The sequence below is a fragment of the Neomonachus schauinslandi genome, chromosome 3, assembly GCF_002201575.2.
Source record: "Neomonachus schauinslandi chromosome 3, ASM220157v2, whole genome shotgun sequence".
NCBI classification, from domain to species: domain Eukaryota; kingdom Metazoa; phylum Chordata; class Mammalia; order Carnivora; family Phocidae; genus Neomonachus; species Neomonachus schauinslandi.
The window spans coordinates 137,225,883-137,247,387 of record NC_058405.1 but is presented as its reverse complement, the minus strand read 5'-3'; the positions used below and the strand labels follow the sequence as shown (position 1 = coordinate 137,247,387).

The 21,505-nt window shown below is 34.2% G+C and overlaps 1 protein-coding gene across 2 annotated transcripts in view; it reads right to left on the bottom strand.

The window, feature by feature from the left end:
- The window catches only part of MTX2 (metaxin 2), a 61,506-nt gene that overhangs the window by 10,705 nt on the left and 29,296 nt on the right, over positions 1-21,505 (bottom strand). For both annotated transcript variants that reach the window (XM_021702833.1, XM_021702834.2), the window contains exons 4-6: positions 5,757-5,829; positions 1,679-1,755; positions 276-368 (exon numbers count right to left, since the gene is read on the bottom strand). In XM_021702833.1, the coding sequence (XP_021558508.1) occupies positions 276-368; positions 1,679-1,755; positions 5,757-5,829 (243 nt within the window). The remainder of the gene's footprint in view (positions 1-275; positions 369-1,678; positions 1,756-5,756; positions 5,830-21,505) is intronic.

Genomic DNA, 21,505 nt, shown 5'->3' with positions numbered 1-21,505 from the left:
AAAGTATTTTACAGATATTATTTAAGTAAACCTCCCAAGGCCAAAGTCAAATAATGAGTGGGCAAGAATCACTCCTTTTTACAATAGGAAAACTGGATCTGAAAATGTCAGACAACTTGTTCAAACATAATAACCAAATAATTTCAGTAACCATCCTAGCCCTAGAATTGCTTGACTATATTCGTATTTCTCAATAACTTTAAAATAGCTCATAAGAAAGATGATCTTTTATGAGAGGAAAGTTTCTTTTCAAGGCCTATTATCTTCTATTATACCTCTGCAGTCAACAGCATATTGTTGACTAATTCCATGTAGGCTTTCATTTCTGCTTTTTGGACTTCATCCAGCCCATCACTAAGAGAATGGCCCTAAAGGGAATTTAAAAAAATTTAAAAGAGCATCATATTAAATAGACAAAAACTTTCAGTTATCTTACTACCAAGTGAATATGAATGTTTTTACTACATCAATGTTTTTACTATAAATGTCTAATAAATTTCTAAAATATCTCCTAAAATAAAATTATATATGAAAAAATAGTTAATAATCTATCACTACAAAATATTAATAAGTAGTATTTATGTGCCATTATAAAAATGTATCTTTCAATGGACAAAATTACATTATCAATTATTTCACAAAAGAAGAAAACAGAATGGTCAGTAAACCTGGTTTTTTTTTTAAGAGACTAACCTTATTAGTAATAAAATAAATGCCAAAAGATTGACACGTGTTGCTTATAAAGTGGTCAAAGGTGAAAAAAAAAAATGTTAGTAAATGTATAGGGAAATAGACACTAATTTTAAAATTCTCATATACTATAATAATGAGTAGATGCATAAAATGGTATATAACCCTTTAGTTCAATCCAGCCATCTGTGGTGAGACTTTAAAAATGCATACCCTTTAATATTGCAGTATCACTCTTAGGAATTTATCCTGAGGAGATAATCTGACAAGGGTACAAAGGCATCTGTAGAAGAATATTTATCTTAACACTCAATAAGAGCCAAAAACTGACAACAATTTATGTGTCCATCAATAAAGGCTTACATAAATAAATTATAATACATCCATACAATAAAATACTATACAACAACTTAAAAGGATGATATATTTCTACAGTCATTAACATGGAAGAATCTCCAAACATATTGATGATTTTAAAAGGCAGGTTGCAAAATACCACATAATAGTATGGTCTATATTTTTCTGTGTATGTATAGGGAAAAGTCTGGAAGGATGTTCCCCAAAATGTTAATGGAGGTTGTCCTTTGTAACTATTAAAACCTAAACTGAATTCAAATGTATATATTAATACGTTCAACTTCTAAATATATCCTATATCTCCCTTCTCAAAGGTTAACCTGACATTTTATAACAACCTAAGTTTTTAGGTTGTTATAAAAACTAAGTTTTTAGGTTGTTATAAAAACAAAACTCTCATAAGTGTAAGTTAGAAAATTATGTACCATTTTGTGAAGATCAAATTACATCTTCTGCCATTGATTTACATTATGGGGGAAAAAATTACACTTTAGAAATATTTCTCTACTAGTTTATATTGGCATTTTATAAAACTAGGTTAAAATCAATATAAATGTTAAGGCACACTAAAGAATGATGAATGACTTAAGACTAACTGTGATCAAATATATTTAATATCTTTTTTTATTACCTTGGCTTTAACGAATTGGACTATTGGACCAAGTTCTGATACTACTTGATTTCCTACATGAATAAAAGGTACTTTACCTGTTGAGGGAAAAAAAAATGTATGAAAACACTTTCAGTAAATTAATACAAAAATAGAATGTGTTTTATTAATATACTGATTTTGTATCCCTATAACTTTTGGAAAATTATAATTAAATGTGTACATTAAATTCTATAAGTTTTAAACAACAATTACTAATTTTAAGAGAAAAAGGAGATTCGGGGTGCCTGGGTAGCTCAGTCCTTAAGCATCTGCCTTTGGCTCAGGTCATGATCCCAGGGTCCTGGGATCGAGTCCCACATTGGGCTCCCTGCTCGGCTGGAAGCCTGCTTCTCCCTCTCCCACTCCCCCTGCTTGTGTTCCTGCTCTCTCTATCTCTTGCTCTGTGTCAAATAAATAAATAAATAAATCTTAAAAAAAAAAAAAGGAGATTCATTTCTAGAGTTCTCACTTGTATATAATAACTGATCACAATATTCCTTTTTCAGAACTAACCCTAACAAATCGCTATATAATATAGCAGTAAATACTAATTATTGAAATTACATGAACCAAGGCCGAACACTGGTTCACAGCCACTGACAGATTTGAAAGAAATGTAATGGGACCTCCTATTCAGAGTATAATGAATCAATCTATATTTTAAACTACATTTAAGAAAATGACTTCTTTTGGGGCTCCTGGGTGGCTCAGTCGTTAAGCGTCTGCCTTCGGCTCAGGTCATGATCCCAGGGTCCTGGGATCGAGCCCCGCATTGGGCTCCCTGCTCTGCGGGAAGCCTGCTTCTGCCTCTCCCACTCCCCCTGCTTGTGTGCCCTCTCTCGCTGTGTCTCTCTCTGTCAAATAAATACACAAAATCTTTTAAAAAAAAAAAAGATGACTTCTTTTTATATCTATTTTTAAATCTCAGATACCCATTAAGTTCAAAATTTTAAGCACATAATGGTACCATAATGTCTTTGACTCAAAAAAATCAGGAATTAAGAGAATTAGCAATCTTTGAAGATATGCTAGTGTATGAATTATAATACAAAATATGTTCCCAGACACATTTGGGGGGAAAAAATAAGAAGTAGGCTTATAAAAACTGGCTTCTCTAAATAAGTGTCACATTAAAAAAAGTAGTATTTCATTTTTATAAATACCAATACTTGATGAAATTATCAGAGATGATAACAAAATAGTCTCTAAATAGCAACAAAGTTCACCCCAAAAGCTAGAGGATGAAACTTGCTATCAGACCTAGTTCAAATAGAGTTCACACTAACAGCAGGCTTCTTCATGGTCCTTTTCAACAGATTCACTCCTCTCTGTCTCACTCAGCCCAAGGGTAATGGATGAGGTGCACAGCACCAACAAAAGCTTCATCTACATCCATAGGATAACACGTATCACAAAAGGCAGGCAGGCCTTCAGGGAAACAACAACTCAATAGATATATTTAGAAGACATTTCCATGTAACCAATATAAAAACACTGAATTCCACATTCCCTTCTTCTACTGCTTTATAAATCTTGCAAAAAAGAAAAGAATTTATCTGGGTATTAGGTCATACTGTTTTTTAACTTGAGATAAAATCTTTGTAAGTACTCTAATGCTAGAAATAGTACAGGTCCTCTGAGATAAAATGATCTGAGAATGAAAACTATGTGTGGATAAATGCCTAGACTGAAGGCTATTTTTAGGTTGTAACATTTTGAAAGGGAAGTGTATTTCTCATTTTCAATATCCAGTTTGGCATTCTTGGAAGAAGGAGTTTGTGTTTTCTTTTTGTAAAAATACTTTCAGTATTGTTGATTCTGAAGCAGGAAAGCAGTGTGGGTAGTCTATCCCTAAATACAAAGAAATATATAAAAATCAAGGCAACAAATTAGAAGTGAATAAAGTTTTTTGTCACTCGCCTGACTTAAAGTGAAACCAATGTTATATTCTTATTATTGCAGGTATCAAGCAAAAGCACGGTGAGACATTTATTCTCTGGCACCAAAGGTCATTTTAAAAGAAGAAAAACAAACTGAGGGCCCTATTTCTTATTTTAGGCAGAATAATCATTCTTAGAGCTTAAACAAAGGAAGCAAGAAGAAAGCAAGCAAGTTTGTAGATTCAGAAAATATTAGAAATAAAAAGAGCCTCAAATACCATCTAGTCCAACCACCACATATTACAGATGAAGTCACTGAAGCTCAAAAAAGAGAAGTGAAATTTCCCAAGGAAACTGTCAATATGTGACAAGGTCACAGAAGGATTAGAGTAAAAATTTCCTAACTCTTAGCCAAAAGTGACTTGATTTCTGAATACTGCACGATGTTCTCTGCTTTAAAAACCTACCACAATAAGATCAAGCAAAAAAATAAAACATTCCCCTAATCACCCCAAATCATATGATAAAAGAGAATAATACTACTTATGATGAAATTTTAAATAAATGCCTTAACAGAAAATGCCATTTTCATCTGCCTACAGGAGACTCCTCCTATGACTGTGTGTGTGTGTGTATGTGTGTGTGTGTGTATGTCCTGCAGCCTCTATAATAGTTATTTGTCTTTCATAGAGTCTATAAAAAGATATCTACCTGGGTGGTACTCAGTATAGTCCTTTTAGGAAACAGGTGGATGAATTCTATGGCTTCTCCTCATTCGCCAAAGATATCAACTTTAATATCAGATTATTAACTTTTTTATATGTACAGCTACACTCTTTTTGTATGACTACATAAAGGAAAAAGATGGACAGAATCCAATATAATTCATCTCACCAGAATTCAGAAAGTTTATAAAACCTACATTCAAAATTAACAGAAAATGAGTCAATTAATGGCCTTCAACAATCTAAAATATGTCTATGTTTACAAGTCTAGAAATTCTTTTATGGAGATGTCTTAAAATGTATATTCATAAATCTTTTTTTTTTTTAAGATTTTATTTATTTGACAGAGAGAGCACAAGCAGAGGGAGAGAGAGGGAGAAGCAGGCTCCCTGCTGAGCAAGGAGCCCGACGTGGGACTCAATCCCAGGACCCTGGGATCATGACCCGGGCCGAAGGCAGCCGCCTAACCGACTAAGCCACCCAGGTGTCCCATATTCATAAATCTTTAAGTGTAGAGGTATTAATGTAGAATTTTCAGTGTGTATGGAGGCTGTCTTCACAGCTTTTGACAATTATTACCACCTTTAAGAATCTAAGATGAAAAGAAAAAAAGAAAATGGTTTACACAAATCATTTCTAAGTTACCTTCAGAGGGAGGAGATAGATAAATGTCTCCCTAAAAAAGCAATGTAACACATTTATCCCAATCATTTATATTCAATGGATTTACCCATAAAGGAATGATTCTGTGTTATTGCTGCAGCAGCAGAACCATAATTATAATCCATACCAATTCTAGTTAACATTTATCAGCTTTGTGCACTATATTTTTATATTAGAAATTATCTGAACCACATTTATTTAAAACTTTACCTTAATCTACTAATACATGACACACAGAAAAGGCAATACTGATCATAAAAAATAGCAGAAAGGCTAAAATCTTAATAAGTATCTTAAAATCTGTTGAAATAAAAATAAAACAAAGATTAGAAACCAAAAGCATTCAGAGATGAACTTACGATCTTTGACAAGTAAATTTAATTATTCCATAATCTCTCTTCTTCCCTCTGAATAATAGAACATAGTTTGGAGAAGTGTGTTTAATACCGAATGGATTCATTAATACCAAAATTTGTTTTCTGAAGTGGAAACAGTCCTATGTAAATAAGACTGGGGATATCTGAGATTATGTATTTTCTTAATATTTACTACTTAAAACAATTTCTGTAACTTTCTAGTAACCAACTATGACCACAGAGTTGAAATGAATAGCCATGTCCACCCAAAGACTATCAAGTTTACAACTGTTACTTTACAAAACCATGGGGAAATTCTTCAAAGGATGAATATACAAACAAAAATAGGCCTTTTAAAATTATAGGTACAAACTGGACTAACACTACAATTGTATCAATGCAGAATATTAACAGAGAATTTTTAAAAACTTACCAGATGGAGACATATATTCTGCATTTGCCCTACAAACCACTTTGATAGGCAGATTACACATTTGCAAAAAGGCCTGCAAATCAAGAGAAGTATAGTTAGCCTAGTGAAAGTATATATATATTTGAACACAACTTTTTATTTATTTATTTTCTAAACTTAATAGCTCACATAGTAACACTTTATTGGAAAAGAATGAAACAAATTAAAGTGAAAGATCTGTATTCCAAACAAAACAAAACGTCATTTCAGTACTAAAAAAATCAATGTAACTTAGACACCAGTAAATGTATGACATTTATACACACTTAAGAAAAAAAATGTAAATTATCTACACTTATTTTACTGCATTAGTTTGTGTAAGCCAACAATACTATATTTTGGTTTAATTTTCTTTAATGATGACTAAAGTCCAAATTTTATAAGGTATTGCTTAATTCCACTACTCCTTACGGGATCTTCACCTTTCTCGACTTAGAGAAAAACTCTCAAAATGTTATTTCTGCTACTTCCAAGTTCTCTCCTATAATACTCAGTATTCTAATGTGTAGCTTTTATGCTCACTAATTCACTTTTTAGAGACATAAGTTTTTGGGTTTGTTTTAAGATTTTATTTATTTATTTGACAGAGAGAGACACAGCGAGAAAGGGAAGTGGGAGAGGGAGAAGCAGGCTTCCCGCCGAGCAGGGAGCCCGATGCGGGGCTCAATCCCAGGACTCTGAGACCATGACCTGAGCCGAAGGCAGACGCTCAAGGACTGAGCCACCCAGGATCCCCAAGACGTAAGTTGTTGATTTGTACTTTGTTATAGTAACAAAAATCTCATAAGCAACTTAAATGTCTATCAATACAGAACAAGTAAATCATTTATGGTGAATCCAAATCATGGAATGTTATGCAATCCCTTTTAAAAACCATGAATTATATCTTCACACATGGCTATCTGAAATAAGCTTATTTCCCAGCCTCCCTTACAACTGGATGTGACCAATGTCTAAATTCTAGCCAATGGGCCTTAAAGTTCTGGGCTACTGCTAGGAAGTTTCTTTAAAAGGAAGGGATAATGGGCGCCTGGGTGGCTCAGTCATTAAGCGTCTGCCTTCGGTCATGGTCCCAGGGTCCTGGGATCAAGCCTCACATCGGGCTCCCTGCTCCACGGGAGCCTGCTTCTCCCTCTCCCACTCCCCCTGCTTGTGTTCCCTCTCTCGCTGTGTCTCTCTCTGTTAAAAAATAAGTAAAATCTTTAAAAATAATAATAATAAAATAAAAGGAAGGGATATGGCCTCTCTGCTTTTTTTCCTTCCCGCTCACTAGAATAGGAAAAGGATGACTATAGCCACAGCAGTCAAATTGAACCATGAAACAGAAGCTGAGAGTTGAAGATGGCAGAGCAACAAGAGTAAAGCCTAGTTCCTTGAGAATCATGGAGTCACCGAACCTGGATTACCTGTGCTTGTAAGAAGAAGAAATAAACTTCGATCTTTTTAAGTCTCTGCTATTTTGGGTTTTCTATAACTCATAGCCAAAGTGAATTTTAACTAATTCATCAATAATTACTGTTTCTAGCTTTAAACACCGCCTCAGCCAACCAGAAGTTGACTCTTTTGTGTCTGTTTAAGTGTATACTGTCCTCTAAATACTATAACCTGTGCTGCCAAATTATTTTTTCTTTTTTTAATTTTATTTTATTATGTTATATTAATCCCCATACATTACATCATTAGTTTTTGATGTAGTGTTCCATGATTCATTGTTTGCGAATAACACCCAGTGCTCCATTCAATACGTGCCCTCCTTAATACCCATCACCAGGCTAACCCATAGCCCCCACCACCCTCCCCTCTAGAACCCTCAGTTTGTTTCTCAGAGTCCTGTGCTCCCAAATTGTAACAACGATAGTGAACTACTTGACTGACCCACAAGTATAGAGTAGGATCAAAAAACACAGATTGCTAGGAATGGAAGAATTAGAGACAAGAAGTATCAGCAGCTCTTTCAAGAAGAATGGATAAGAAAAGGAAGAAGGGATTAGAAGGGTCTTCCTCCTATTACATATGTATCTGTACCCGATGATAAAGAAAGGCTGAAACTGTTAAAACATAAATAGAAAAGAAAAAAACACAGCGGAAACACACTGAAAGGACAAAAAACAGGTAGAGTAACAGGCATACAAGATCCATGAGAAGGTAAAAAGGGATGTAAGAGCACAGATACAGGTATCTGGTCTTCTGCCAGGAAACAGGACACTTTCCCCACTCTAACGCAAGGGGTGGTTGCAGCCAGTAATGACTGCAGTTGATAAGCAAGAAGGACAAGAAGATGAGAGAATGTTCACATTCTATGAAATGGGAAAGAAATCATCTTCTGAGAATGAAGAAATAAAAGGGGATGGAGGCCTTCAGAGAAGAACAAAAAGAATCTGAAAGAACTACTTAATACTATCTTCTTAAATGTCTGAATATATTCCCTTGTTAGTTAACAATTATACTACTATAAAAATAGTAAATATTGTATATTTTGCTAAACTAAATGTACAGTGTAACTGTACTAACCACTATTTCAAAAAGTTGTATTTCACCAAAAAGGATTAAGCAAAATGGTAATGTTCTGCAATCAAAGCCGTGTTTCCAGGCCTGTGAATTTTTCACTTTTTTACTAAAATATAACTGATTGCATTTTGACCAATTTAGCAACACTCAACTCACCACAGACCTCAACTGATGGCATAACTGTAGTTAGCCAAAGATTAATTTTGCAGCATTTACTACAATTACTCTTTATCCCCGATTCAAAAGAAATTTTATGTATTAACCTGCAGTTTACAAAGAAGTCTGATGGCACACAGTATTTTCATTCAAACGTTAAAAATATAAAACAGAACACTACTATGACTGTCTTTGAGAATATAAAAATGTTAAATCCAAACTAGGCTTTGATTCAAACAGTAGTTCCTCCTTTCTTTTGTAGAATGGAAGAAAATTCCTGAGAGGTTACAAAATAATAATTTCAACCTTCACTTTCCATTTCTTATCAGCCCCCAAATAAAACGGCATGATACACCAACCTAAAACACATTTTATTTTCAATTCTGAAACTGCAGTCTTCGTATTTTTATTCTTATGTAAATCCAAAGAGAAAATGTAGTTCTAATTATAAGAAGCAAATTTAGGATAACTCCGCTAACTCCTATTCTTCAGCTGGATACTTTATTCCAAACTAATTCAAGTGATTAACAATATAAAATAATCTGCACCAAAAATTTAGTACATACTATCAGAATCTAGAACTGTGCTGCCCAATATGGTAGCCACCAAGTCACCTGTGGTTATTTAAATTTAAATAAACTAAAATTGAATAAAATTTTAAATTCAGTTTCCCAGTCACACTAGACATATTTCAAGTGCTCTAGAGCCACATGTGGCTAATGGCTACTGTGTTTATTGGACAATACAAATAACTGAACATTTATATCATTGCAGGAAGTTCTATTAGACAACATGGATCTACAGCAATGGTAATCAGTGCATAAAAGACACCTTAGCAAGACAGGCTGACATCATCTGAAAGTGATCAGGCTAAATATTTTATAAAAATAATCTGCACAATATTAGTGTCCACAGACTCTGCATGCGATCAATCAACTTTTGATGACAGTGACACATTAAGCACCATAATACTTTCAATTTTAAAGAGAACTAATATAAGTTTACTCTGCCAAGCAACTCCAACTGATAAAATGGTCACATAAATTTATGAACATGTGAAAACTAAGAACTTAAGAATGAATAAATTAAAACTAGACTCAATAAATACATTCATTCTTTGAATGGTAAGGAATTTTTTTTTTTAAGATTTTATTTATTTATTTGACAGAGAGAGAGACAGCGAGAGAGGAAACACAAGCAGGGGGAGTGGGAGAGGGAGAAGCAGGCTTCCCACCGAGCAGGGAGCCCAATGCGGAGCTCGATCCCAGGACCCTGAGATCATGACCTGAGCCGAAGGCAGTCGTTTAACCAACTGAGCCACCTAGGCGCCCCTGAATGGTAAGGAATTTTTTAAACACACATACATATACACAGAACACAGTATCCAGTACCTGACTTCTAAACCCTGAAATTTAATAAGCTTGATGTAGTTTCAACATATGGAATAAATTAATGAAATTCATAACATCAAAAAAACTCATTGAAGGGATGTTGATACATTTTTTTATTTCCTTAAAAAAAAAAGAGAGAGTAATACCAGATAATGCATAACCAGTTAAACATGAAGAACTGAAGTTACACGTTCATCTCTGCAATCTTTCAAAAATTCTACTAAAATAAGGACACCTGGGTGGCTCATTAATTTTGGCCAAGGTCATGGTCTTGGGGTCAGCCCCACATAGGGCTCTGCACTCCTTGGGGAGTCTGTTTGAGATTCTCTCTCTCCTCTGCCTTTGCCCCTCCCCCCACACAGATTTTTCTCTCTCTCTCAAATAAATAAATCTTTAAAAAAAAAAAAAAACTCTACTAAAATAACAGTGAAGAAATAGAAAACTGATAAACCCAGAATGACACAAAGAAAGGGGAGAGGTGACCAAAGCCGACCAGAGAGGTCTGCCCATTTCTGTCAGATGAAGAACAGACTCAGCAGGGCAGAGGAAGCTGAAGCCTATGAATATGCAGAGGAAAAAAAATCAATGCATCCACATCACAGAAACTAGGGAGATTCCAAAACTGGAGGCACCAAGTACCACAGAAGGCAGAGGTGAGGTAAAGAACTAAAAATAAGAGTGGCTGAAAGTCTGTATAAGCATCACACAACTAGACCGCCCCCCAACCTGGTAGGAGACAGAGGTTCATTTTCTGGAAGAAACCGAAACAGAGAGACTCCTGACTCAAGTCTCAAGAATAGCAGTGGGCACTGGGTGGGTGGGGGTAGGGGTATCACACTGAAAAGAGAAAGGCTAAGGGAGAGTGCACACATTGACTGAAGAGACCCACAGCAGCCCTCTCCCTCTCAGCTCCCATACACTGGCAACCAAATTAAGTCCCTCCAAGATAAGAGAGATAACTGTAGAAAAGCCCTACAAATGCTGATAGTTTGGGTAGGGGTGGGGGAGGGTGGAATAGTAACCAACAAAAATAGCAGTTCACTGTGCAGTCTACAGTGAGGCCTACATGTCATCTCCTTCATCTCCCCATCAGCTTCTTTATTTTATTTTATTTATTTATTTATTTATTTATTTTTATTTGAGAGAGAGAGAATGAGAGACAGAGAGCATGAGAGGGAGGAGGGTCAGAGGGAGAAGCAGACTCCCTGCCGAGCAGGGAGCCCGATGCGGGATTCGATCCAGCGATTCCAGGATCATGACCTGAGCCGAAGGCAGTCGCTTAACCAACTGAGCCACCCAGGCGCCCACAGCTTCTTTTTTTTAAAGATTTTATTTATTTATTTGACAGAGAGAGAGAGAGAGAGCACAAGCAGGGGGAGTGGCACGCAGAGGCAGAAGGAGAAGCAGACTCCCCACAGAGCAGGGGGAGCCCGATGTGGGACTTGATCCCAGGACCCCGGGATCATGACCTGAGCCGAAGGCAGTCGCTTAACCAACTGAGCCACCCAGGCGCCCTCCCCATCAGCTGTTTAGTGCCTTGCTCTTAAATATAAACTGTTAGCACAGACCAATAGATATTTGAGGAAAGCCTCCAACATAAAATTTAGAGCCAAAATAAGCCACAAAAAAGGAACTGACAGGAAAGAAAAATAGCAGAGAAAAGACAACTTTAAAGAAAAACTTAATAGTTAATATTTATTGAGCACTTACTACCATGTGCCAGGTACTTGCATAAGAGCTTTGCCCAAGAGGTAGGTACAACAAATATGCCTATTTTAATATGGGAACACACAAACATAAAAAGAGTTTAAGGGATCTGATCACAGCATATAGGAAAGAAGAAAGGAAAGAAGGGAGGAAAGAAGGGAGAGAAGAAAGGAGAGAAAGGAAGAAAGGAAAGAAAAGAAAGGGGAAAACAGAAAAATGAAAAGTGAAGCATACAAAGGACTGAGCAAATAGATGACATTCATGTCTCAACAGCAACTCCCAAAGCTTGATGGTATTACAAGGCCTTCAAAATGCTAAGAAAAAAATCTTGCCAACCTAAAATTCTACATGTGGTCAAGGTATTAATCAAGTGTGGAGAAAGAATAAAAACAGTATCATATAAGCAAGGTCTTTAAATTTTTATTTCCCGTGTACCCTTTCTCAGAAAGCTAATGAAGAATGTGCTGCACAAAATAAAAATAATGAACCAAAAAAAAAAAAAAAAAAAAGAATACAGGATCCAGAGAATAAGGGATCCAACATAAAAGAAAAGCAAAGAGAATTCCCTGGATGATGATGAACAGCAGTCATAAGAAAACAGCTCTGAAGCCAGTAGAGAAAGGAACTGTTCCAATTAGAGTAGAAGGAACAGAAGTTTCAAAGGTAGTATTTCTGAGAAAAAAAGAAAAAAAAGAATCTGATGTTTTTGACCATTGTGAGGGGGAGCATTATTGTTCAGAGTTTAGGAGAGAAAACTACCCAAATGAATTAAATAAAACAATTATTAATCTGAGGGGGGAAAATCATATAGAAAGAATATGTTCATGGAGATTCTAAATTCTATTTCTTTAGTAATTACTTCTGAATCATATCTTCTGGGAACCATGGCTCAGATTTTTTCATAAAGAATGATTTTGAAAAATAAAATATACATTATTTGCACATACGTGAAAGCAAAGCCCAAAGTATAAAGAACAAGAACAATCTGTTACCAGTCAATTCAACCCTTACAAATACCTTAAATCCTAGATTCAAAAGTTGTTACTGTAAATAACAACGCTGCTGCTTTGATTAGATTATAAAACTAGCAGCTTCAATGCTGGGAAAACCCTTTCAAATGTTGTAGATAACAGAATATCAGGAATACAGGCAGGGATCCTATTATAGCAATCTTTCAGTAATATGGTGGCAAGCTTCTGATTCTTCTTGCTCCTCCTTTCAGATACCTCTGTCTTCTAAAACTAGCATTTACTATTGTAATTCCCAGTTACATGCCAGATAATGATTATCAGCTCAATAAATGAATGCATAAACATGAAAATCTGAAAATACATCAAGTCACAAAACGAAGACTAAAGAAGTCTAAAACTCAGTAAATCTTCTAGTTCTAATCCTATGTGAATTTTTTTAATGAAGCAACAGAAACTTCTGATAATAAAAACATTTTTTAAAAGACTGCTTAGTCAAAATTTAAAACACAAAATTTATACTCAACCAGTGGTTGGAGTATAAATCAATGCAATCTTTTACAAGGTTAGTTTGGCAACAGCTACAAAAATCCTAAATGTACATATCTTTTGACACCACAATTGTATTGCTAGAAATACATGAACATATCCGCATAAAATTTCGTAAGATATATGTAACGATATTCATGCCTAAACCCTACTTTAGTATACTTATAATATTTATACTTAGAATAATAATAACAGTACCTAATATCCATCAATAAGAGACTGATTCTATAAACTGCAGTGAATCCATCAATGGAGTATTTGTAGTCTTCAAAAAAGAATGGGGTCACTCCTCAACTACTCCTCATACTAAACTCCAAAAGACATTTCTCATCTGGATCTTCTCTAAGGGCTACTGAATGACATGAGACAACATACACCATATGCAGAATTGCTTTTTGAAAAGAAATTATTTCTTTTCTAAAGCCTTGGAGCAAAACATTAAAACACAACTCAATAAGGCCTGCAAAAGGCTAATTTATTTGGTCTAATGCATAGCTTTCTGTGAACTAACTTGATAGGAAGACACAATTCTGATTATCTAGAAGAATGAATGGAAAGCATTTATGCATTCATCCACATACTTGATACAGATTTACTAAGCAGCTACTATGTATCACAACTGTTCTAGGCACTGAGAGAACAGCGGTGAACATAAATTCTAGGCCTTCATGGAGTTCACATTCCAATGGAGACAGATGATAAATTCTAGGCCTTCATGGAGTTCACATTCCAATGAGACAGATGATAAGCAAACTAGAAAATATGTATGGTGATCCCTGCTACTTAGAAATACAAAGCAGTATGAAGGTCCTGCTGTTATATGTAGAGTGGTCAGATAAGGGCTCACCAGTAAGGCAACATTTGAGCATAAATCTGAAGAAAGTTAGGGAGCAAGCCATGTATATATCTAAGAGAAGAGCAGTCCAAGTTCAAAGGCGCTCATGCAGTCTTATGCTCCAAGTGGTGTGTCTGAGGAACAAGACCAATCTGACAAAGCAGATTAAGGAAGTGAGTGTTAAGAGATGACATCAAAGATAACCAGGAGATCATGTAGGACTTCCAGATAATTTTAAGGATTCTGACCTTTACTTTGAGTGAGATGAACAATCACATGAAGGTGCTGAGCTGATTGCTGGAATCTAATATTTTAAAGGATTACAAGCAGCTATACAAAGATTAGACTGTAGAGAGTAGAAGAACAGAAGCAGAAGCACTAGTCAGAAGGATTCTGCAACAATCCAGGCAAGAAATAATGGTGGCCTGGATTAAGACAAGAGTGCTGAAGGGAACAAGAAGTCAGATTCTGGCTGTATTTTTAAGCTAGGGCCAAAAGGTTTTGCTGACAACTGGCTGTGAATATAGGAAAAAAGAGAGGACTCCAAAGATGGCTCAAAGTTTCTGACATAAACAACTAGAATAATGGAACTGCCATTTACCAAAATAGAAAAAACTGTGGGATGAGCAGGTTTTGGTGGGAAGAGGGAGACTTGGGAGTCTTTAAGATGGACTTCTCTAATATCACTTAGTAGACAACTCTGCTCTCTTTTCAAAGACCTGGTCACTAAGGCACAGTTATATGCTTTGAAACCATATAAGCAATTCTACTCAAATGTTGAGAAGCCCAACCTTAAAGGCCATCCTCATTTCTTTTGTGGAAGAGGTGACAAAAGTACCTATAAATCCGTATAATCTTTGTCAATATTTTCCTGCAAGTATGGTAGTATTGAGGTGTTAAGAAAAGGGTAGAGCTATTATTATTACGCTGAATAAAAAAACAACCAAAAACAGTTATCTTTGATCTCTTCTGTCCCCTGCATCTATAGCCCACTAAGTTTAAAAACTGAAAAGTCAATATCCAAAACATAAAAAGAACTAACATAAGTTAACATCAAAAACAAACAAACAAATAATCTGGTTAAAAAGTGAGCAGAAGGGGGCACCTGGGTGGCTCACTCGGTTAAGTGTCTGACTCAATTTTGGCTCAGGTCATGATCTTGGTCATGAGATCGGGCCCCACGTTGGGCTCCATGCTGGGCATGGAGCCTACTAAAAAAATTTTTAAAAAAAAGGAAGAAAAATAGAAATCCTCTGTATCAATTTTAAGAGTCAATAAGGAACGATAAGGCTTAACAGAGCAGCAGTCTTGAGAATCTCAAGTTCCTTTACCTCATAAGCTTTCTCATTTTTAAAATGAATACAATTAATTAGGCAGATTAACTGAGGTATTAATATGTAAACATTTTATATACTATCTGGCACATAGTAGTTCAATAAATATAAGGTATTATTAAGATTAACAGTAATAATATTAGTAACAATATTCATTTATCCATTTGTAAAGGAAGAAAGACTGCTTAACCTTCATGATTTCAAAAGAAAGTTGACTTCACTTATTACCCTTTAATACCTCCTTAAGAGAAAAACATAAATAATTTCCTTTATAATCAAAATAGTAAAATTGTGCATAAAATTAAAAAATCCCTAAATAGATATTAAAAGGATAAATAAGCAAACAGAACCAAAAGTACTTTTTTAAAGAATAATAAGGTAAAGAGTAAATAATGATTTCTATGACTGCAGTATGTACCTTATATAAAACCTTTTAAACAAGGCAAAAGTAAGTGAATAAAGATGTTTTGATATTAACATAAACTTTTATTTTATGAATTATTTTTCAAAGTCACACATACTGATGAAGCTGATAAATGAACTGATAAAAGGCCTCCAGAATGTAAGCTCTGTTAGCACACACTGACCATGTCTATCTTGTTCACTACTTCATCCTCAGCATACCATAGGCTCCCATGTAACATTTGCTCAATGACTAAGCCATAGGTATTCACAATAATAAATGAAAACATACCTAAATTTGTAGAAAACTAGTAAGCTACAACAAAGATTAGTATTTTGTTATTTTATGGAACCAAAGCTCCCTGCATTAAAAAGTTAAATGTAACTCCTGTTAAATTCAGAGTTATTTTTAAAAATCAATAAAATGACAAATATATCCATAAGCAGATAACGTTTGAGAAAAACAGTAACAGGAATTTAACTTAAAAAATTATCAGAAACCACAATTCAATGAGCATAAATAGCTTTAAATAGAGCAAATCTGGTATCAAAAACATGAAATGAACAATGAAAAGAGAACATATGAGACAGATCACATCAGAGAATAAATCTCCCTTAACACAACTCTCACCTGAAAACTACTTTTGAATATCTGACTCAACTTTAGATACATCAACATCTGACAGCTGTAGAAAAAAAATCAATTCACAAAGAAAGCAACAAAAAAAAGATAACCAGAATAGGAAAAGATACAAGCTCTCCCTGTTAGAATTAAATATAAATAAAAGTAAGTTGTAAGGTCAATATTAAGTATAAGGAGCTATAAGATAGTCAAAGGCACAGAGAATAATTCCTATAACCCAAGAACCTAAAGCAATACCAGTCACATATTTGGCACTCAATAACGAACAGTTTGGGAGTCAAGAAAGGAAACTACTTTTTTTTTGAGCTCCTATAATGAGCGTTTTATTATTTACAGATAAATACTCCCAACTGAGAAAAACAACAACAACAACAACAAAATCCAACAAATTTTAAATTCTTAGGACAAGCTAAATAGCAGACGGCAGGGATATGTAAAAAATAGAAATTCTCATTTCTAAAATGAATACAATTAATTAGGCAGATTAACTGAGGTACTAATATGTAAAACTAACTAATATGTAAAAGTAGAAGAACAGAATGTAAATTTGAGGCCATACACTAGCCTGTGTATATGTATTCATTGTGATAAACTAATAGTAACTCAACATTGGATCATTTACCAATAAACAGCACCAACTACCTTCTTTCCTCTTCTTTATTCCAAAAACAAAATGAACATTTACTTGTCTTACAAATTAAATACAAAAGAATACTCTTTGTATTTAAGCAATAAAATCAACATTGCTTGCCAATAAAAATATAAAAATACTACAAAATTTTAAAGAATTGTTCTTGAATGTTTAAAAGATCAGGTGCCTTACACAGATTAATATTATGGAATTTAAGGGATTATAAACATAGCTTAGCTTCTAAATGTATGTAGATCCCATTAACAAAGTTATCCAAATTCTAGATAGGGAAACAAGCAATTTTCAGTCTAACCACGTAAAGCTATCCTTAGAAAGCAGACTTTGGATTTTCTTCTTTAGGACAAAGCTCCTATTCATTTCATAATTAAATTTGAAATATTTCACACAAGAATTCACTAAGGACTATTTTAAAGCATGCAATTTCAGGGCACAAAATGAAAATGGTTCTGAATTTTAATTCATATCTTATTCTACCAGGACACAAAAGAAAAATCTGTGACGACAACCAAAGAATTACTTTCCACCTTACTGAAGAAGCATGTTTTAAAATTAAAAACCATGCACAAATCTACCTACAAAATGATTCATTTTTTATATCAAACAGCTGCAGACCCTGTAATTGAAATAATGTATCTAAGGTTACAAATGAAAAGTGTTAGGTATCATTCCTGAAGTGACAGATTAAGTTCCTAATCCAGTTAAAGTAATAGGCATATTTGTAGTTTAACATAAATTAAGACCTTAATTATATTTGTGACTATTTTAAACAAAATAACAAATTCCTTTGTACCTGAGAATGTAATTTATAGCAAAGCCAGGTTCATTTTCCAAACCAATCTATTTCACACTGAGGAAGTACCCTGGTATAATGGTGTAATGTAATTCTTGTTGTGGAATGTTGAAAGAGCAGATACACTAAGAGCACAGAAGAGGTTTGAAGATAAATGAAGATGCTATTCATTCAAGGGTAATTTCATCTTAGAACTATATGAAAGATGTTTCGTTCACACAAGCTAGTGTATGGCCTCAAATTTAAGTGTATTTTCAGCTCAAATATAATGCTGCTAGATCGATTATGCTGATACTGTATATCTAATAATGAAGAATCCTAGCCCTTTTCTGTTTAAAAAATAGACTGTCATTTTTTCATCTTACTGCTATGTCTTCATTGTTCTGTTTAACAGCAACAAATTTTAAAATCCTGCTCGCTATTTACTTTTTAAACAGAAAAGTATATGGTTGATATTCTAACTTGCAATCTCTCCTGACTGCAGGAAAGTGCATTTTTGCTAAGTTAAATACTTATGTTAGTAAACCATTACCCTGCAAAATCATTTTATTTCACTATTTACTAAAAATGACAACTCTAATAGCCACCTAATTCTATTTTGAATATGCTTCATTTTTACAAATCCTATAAGACTAATTTAAATATTTTGTATATACCATACCACTTATGTTGAGTAATTAATATTAATACTGAAAATGTTTTTAATCTGCTAAATTCTGTTTGTAATTTAAGTTCAATTTTAATTATCTCAATTTAAATTATCTTTTCTGAAGATCGTATTTTATATATTTAAATTCTTCCAAGTTTTATAAGCATAAATCATCAAAATACTTTAATACTGCTGTATAAAAGGTGATATAAGACATTCAGTCTGAAGAATTTAAATTCAGTGATATCAAGAAAACATCCTACAGCCTCCATTTTTCTCATTTTACTAAAATTCTACTGAAAAGGATTTTGTAAGTCCCCTTACGTAATAAACATTCCCTAAATTCTCTCTACCTCTAAGCTTTCCTTTCCTTCTTCTAATCCTGAAAGTAAAAACAGAAGCCTCATTTTGCAGAGGATGATCAAAATGAAGGGATGAACAAACTTCAAAAAACTTTTATGCTCCATGAAACTTTAACTTACATCAATTTTAAAAATGTTTTTCATAAAACAGTATTCTCATAATTCTCTATTAAAACATATACAGTGGTGGCATCCTACTTAGATTTTTATCAGGATTGAACACTTAAAAAAATTGTATATAACCATGAACAACTTGTTTAAAGAAAAAATGTATCCAACCAAACTGAAAATTCAAAATCATTTCCTCTACCATTCTCAAGGTAAGCTGTCCACAGCAGCCATCTGAATGACAAGACATGTTTACAGTGGATGTATTTGCATAATCACTGTTATTTCTCCAATGGCACAAATGACTCACAGTCCAAAGGAGAGAGAGATACTCCTCTCTCCTGCTCTTCCCAATCACTACAGGAGGATATTATCATTTAACTGCTAATTAATATGTCTACCTAAAAGGCATCTTTTGCTAAAAGGAAAAAGCAAGGGTCAGCTAACAATTTATCAGCAGATGTGACGTGTAAGTGTTCATGGCCCAGAATTAATAGGGCCTATAAAAATGCTGCCTTTTTTAAATGAGACAACATATTCAACAGAAAAAAATAGTTTTTTTGTTGTCTGCCCTTTCATTTTTAGAGACAGAGTATTCATTCACAAAAAGTAGGGTAATGAGAATATTAAGTAGAATAGTGATACTTCCCTTAACCTGAGCTTAAATGTTACTTACAGGGAGTATAAAAACTGAGTAAGTAAAAAGTAGCATTCTCTTTTATGCAGCATTCTAATAATGACCATCAGTTTGAGACACTCTCTAAAAATAAATTCAAACTTTTACAAAAGATTAAGCCATACAAAAAAGGAAAACAGGTTTCTTTTTAAATTGGCTTCCTATAATAAATAACATCCTTTCTAAAACTTATTAGAAAGTAACAATTTTATTATATACATTCATAAAATATGCTATTGCTATTTCTATTCCTTTCACTTTTTTCAAAAGAATTTCTCATTTATTATCCAACTTGAGCTTTACAATAACTGATAATATAGGTAAAACTGCCTTTATCACATTTCAGAGATCCAAAAGCAGAGACACGTTTATCTTTCACATCTTAAAGTAATCTATAAACTGTAAGATATAACTTGCTAGGAAGTGTCAGAAATGATTTTCGAATTCAATGTCCACTTATGTTTGAATAAAAATTCAAAGATCTGTGTCCCTGGACTGAACTGATGATATGCAACAAAGTATTATAAGCATAAATTCTTGACTCTAGACTCCCCCTGGGCTTGCATTCCAGCTCTACCAAGTACCATCCATGTATGTTTGAGCCACTTGCTTAACCTCTTCACTTTCACTTGCTAATCTGTAAAACAGAAATACTACTACTACCCACCTCCTAGAGTTGCTGTGTGTGAAAGTTACCTATGATACATAAAGGTACATTTAACAAGACGGGGCACATGGAGTAAGTGCTGTGTACATTTTAGCTTCAGTTATTATTGTTGTTCTTACTAACATTACCTGCAGAATGCGAATTATAATAGCACCTACCCCTTAAGTTGTCTTAAGGATTAAATGAGCTAATAAGAATTAAGGGCTCAGCATAGTGATGAGCACATGGTAGGTACTCAACCATTATTGCTGTTATTGTCTGTTTACACCTCCACACTCTGTGGGCTCTTTGACCTTGGGAAAAGCTCTTTAGTTCCAGTTTCCACAAATGAGGTTCATAATAGTCCCCTACACCAGGGTTATGGTAAGGATTGAATGAGATACTTCACATAAAAGCTCTCAGTAGAATGCCTTAAACAATAAAAGTATTCAATAAAAACTCACTTTTAAAACAAATCTTATTCAGCATTCTTTAAAAAAGTACTTTGTTTGAATTAAGTTTTTTAGGTATGGCATGAATGTTACACAAATTCAAGTATGTCCCCCCCCAAAAAAAATGTTTTAAAGATTTTATTTATTTATTTGAGAGAGAGAGCACGCGAGCTGGGGGAGGAGCAGAGGAACAGAAGGAGAGGGTGAGAGACAAGCAGACACCCGCACTGAGTGCAGAGCCCAACAAAAGGCTCCATCCCACGATCCCAAGATCATGACCTGAGCCGAAACCAAAAGTCAGACGCTTAACCGACAGAGCCACCCAGGTGTCCCTCCAAAAAAATTCTTAAACCTAAAATTTATTTTAATTACTTCAGTGTGTTTAGACATTATAAAGCCTGCAAGCTTCCATTCCTCCTGCTGACATTGATTATACACACTTCTGTCAATGAGTAGGAGAGAAGGAAATAATAACCAACATTCATTGCATATTTGCATTGTGCCAAGTACTTTTCTAAGTACTTTACATATATTATCACATCCAATCCTCATGACATACAATAAAATAGCTGTTATTATATCTCCGTTTTACAGATGAGGAACAGAGTAATGTTTTAAGGTATACTGTATTTGGAAGAGACCAACTCACATTTCACTTGGTAAAGCTACTTCAAAAGACAGCATATACCAAATCAGTAAAGTCATAAACTTGAAGAAAATAAGACATTTTATTCAGAAAAACTGAAGGGAAGTTCATATGCATTTGCTCATACTGTATTTCTAGATATGTGCTGTTCAATACAAGAGCCATCAGCTACATGTGGCTACTGAGCACCTGAAATGTGGCTAGCACAAATTGAGATGTGTTCTAAGTGTAAAATA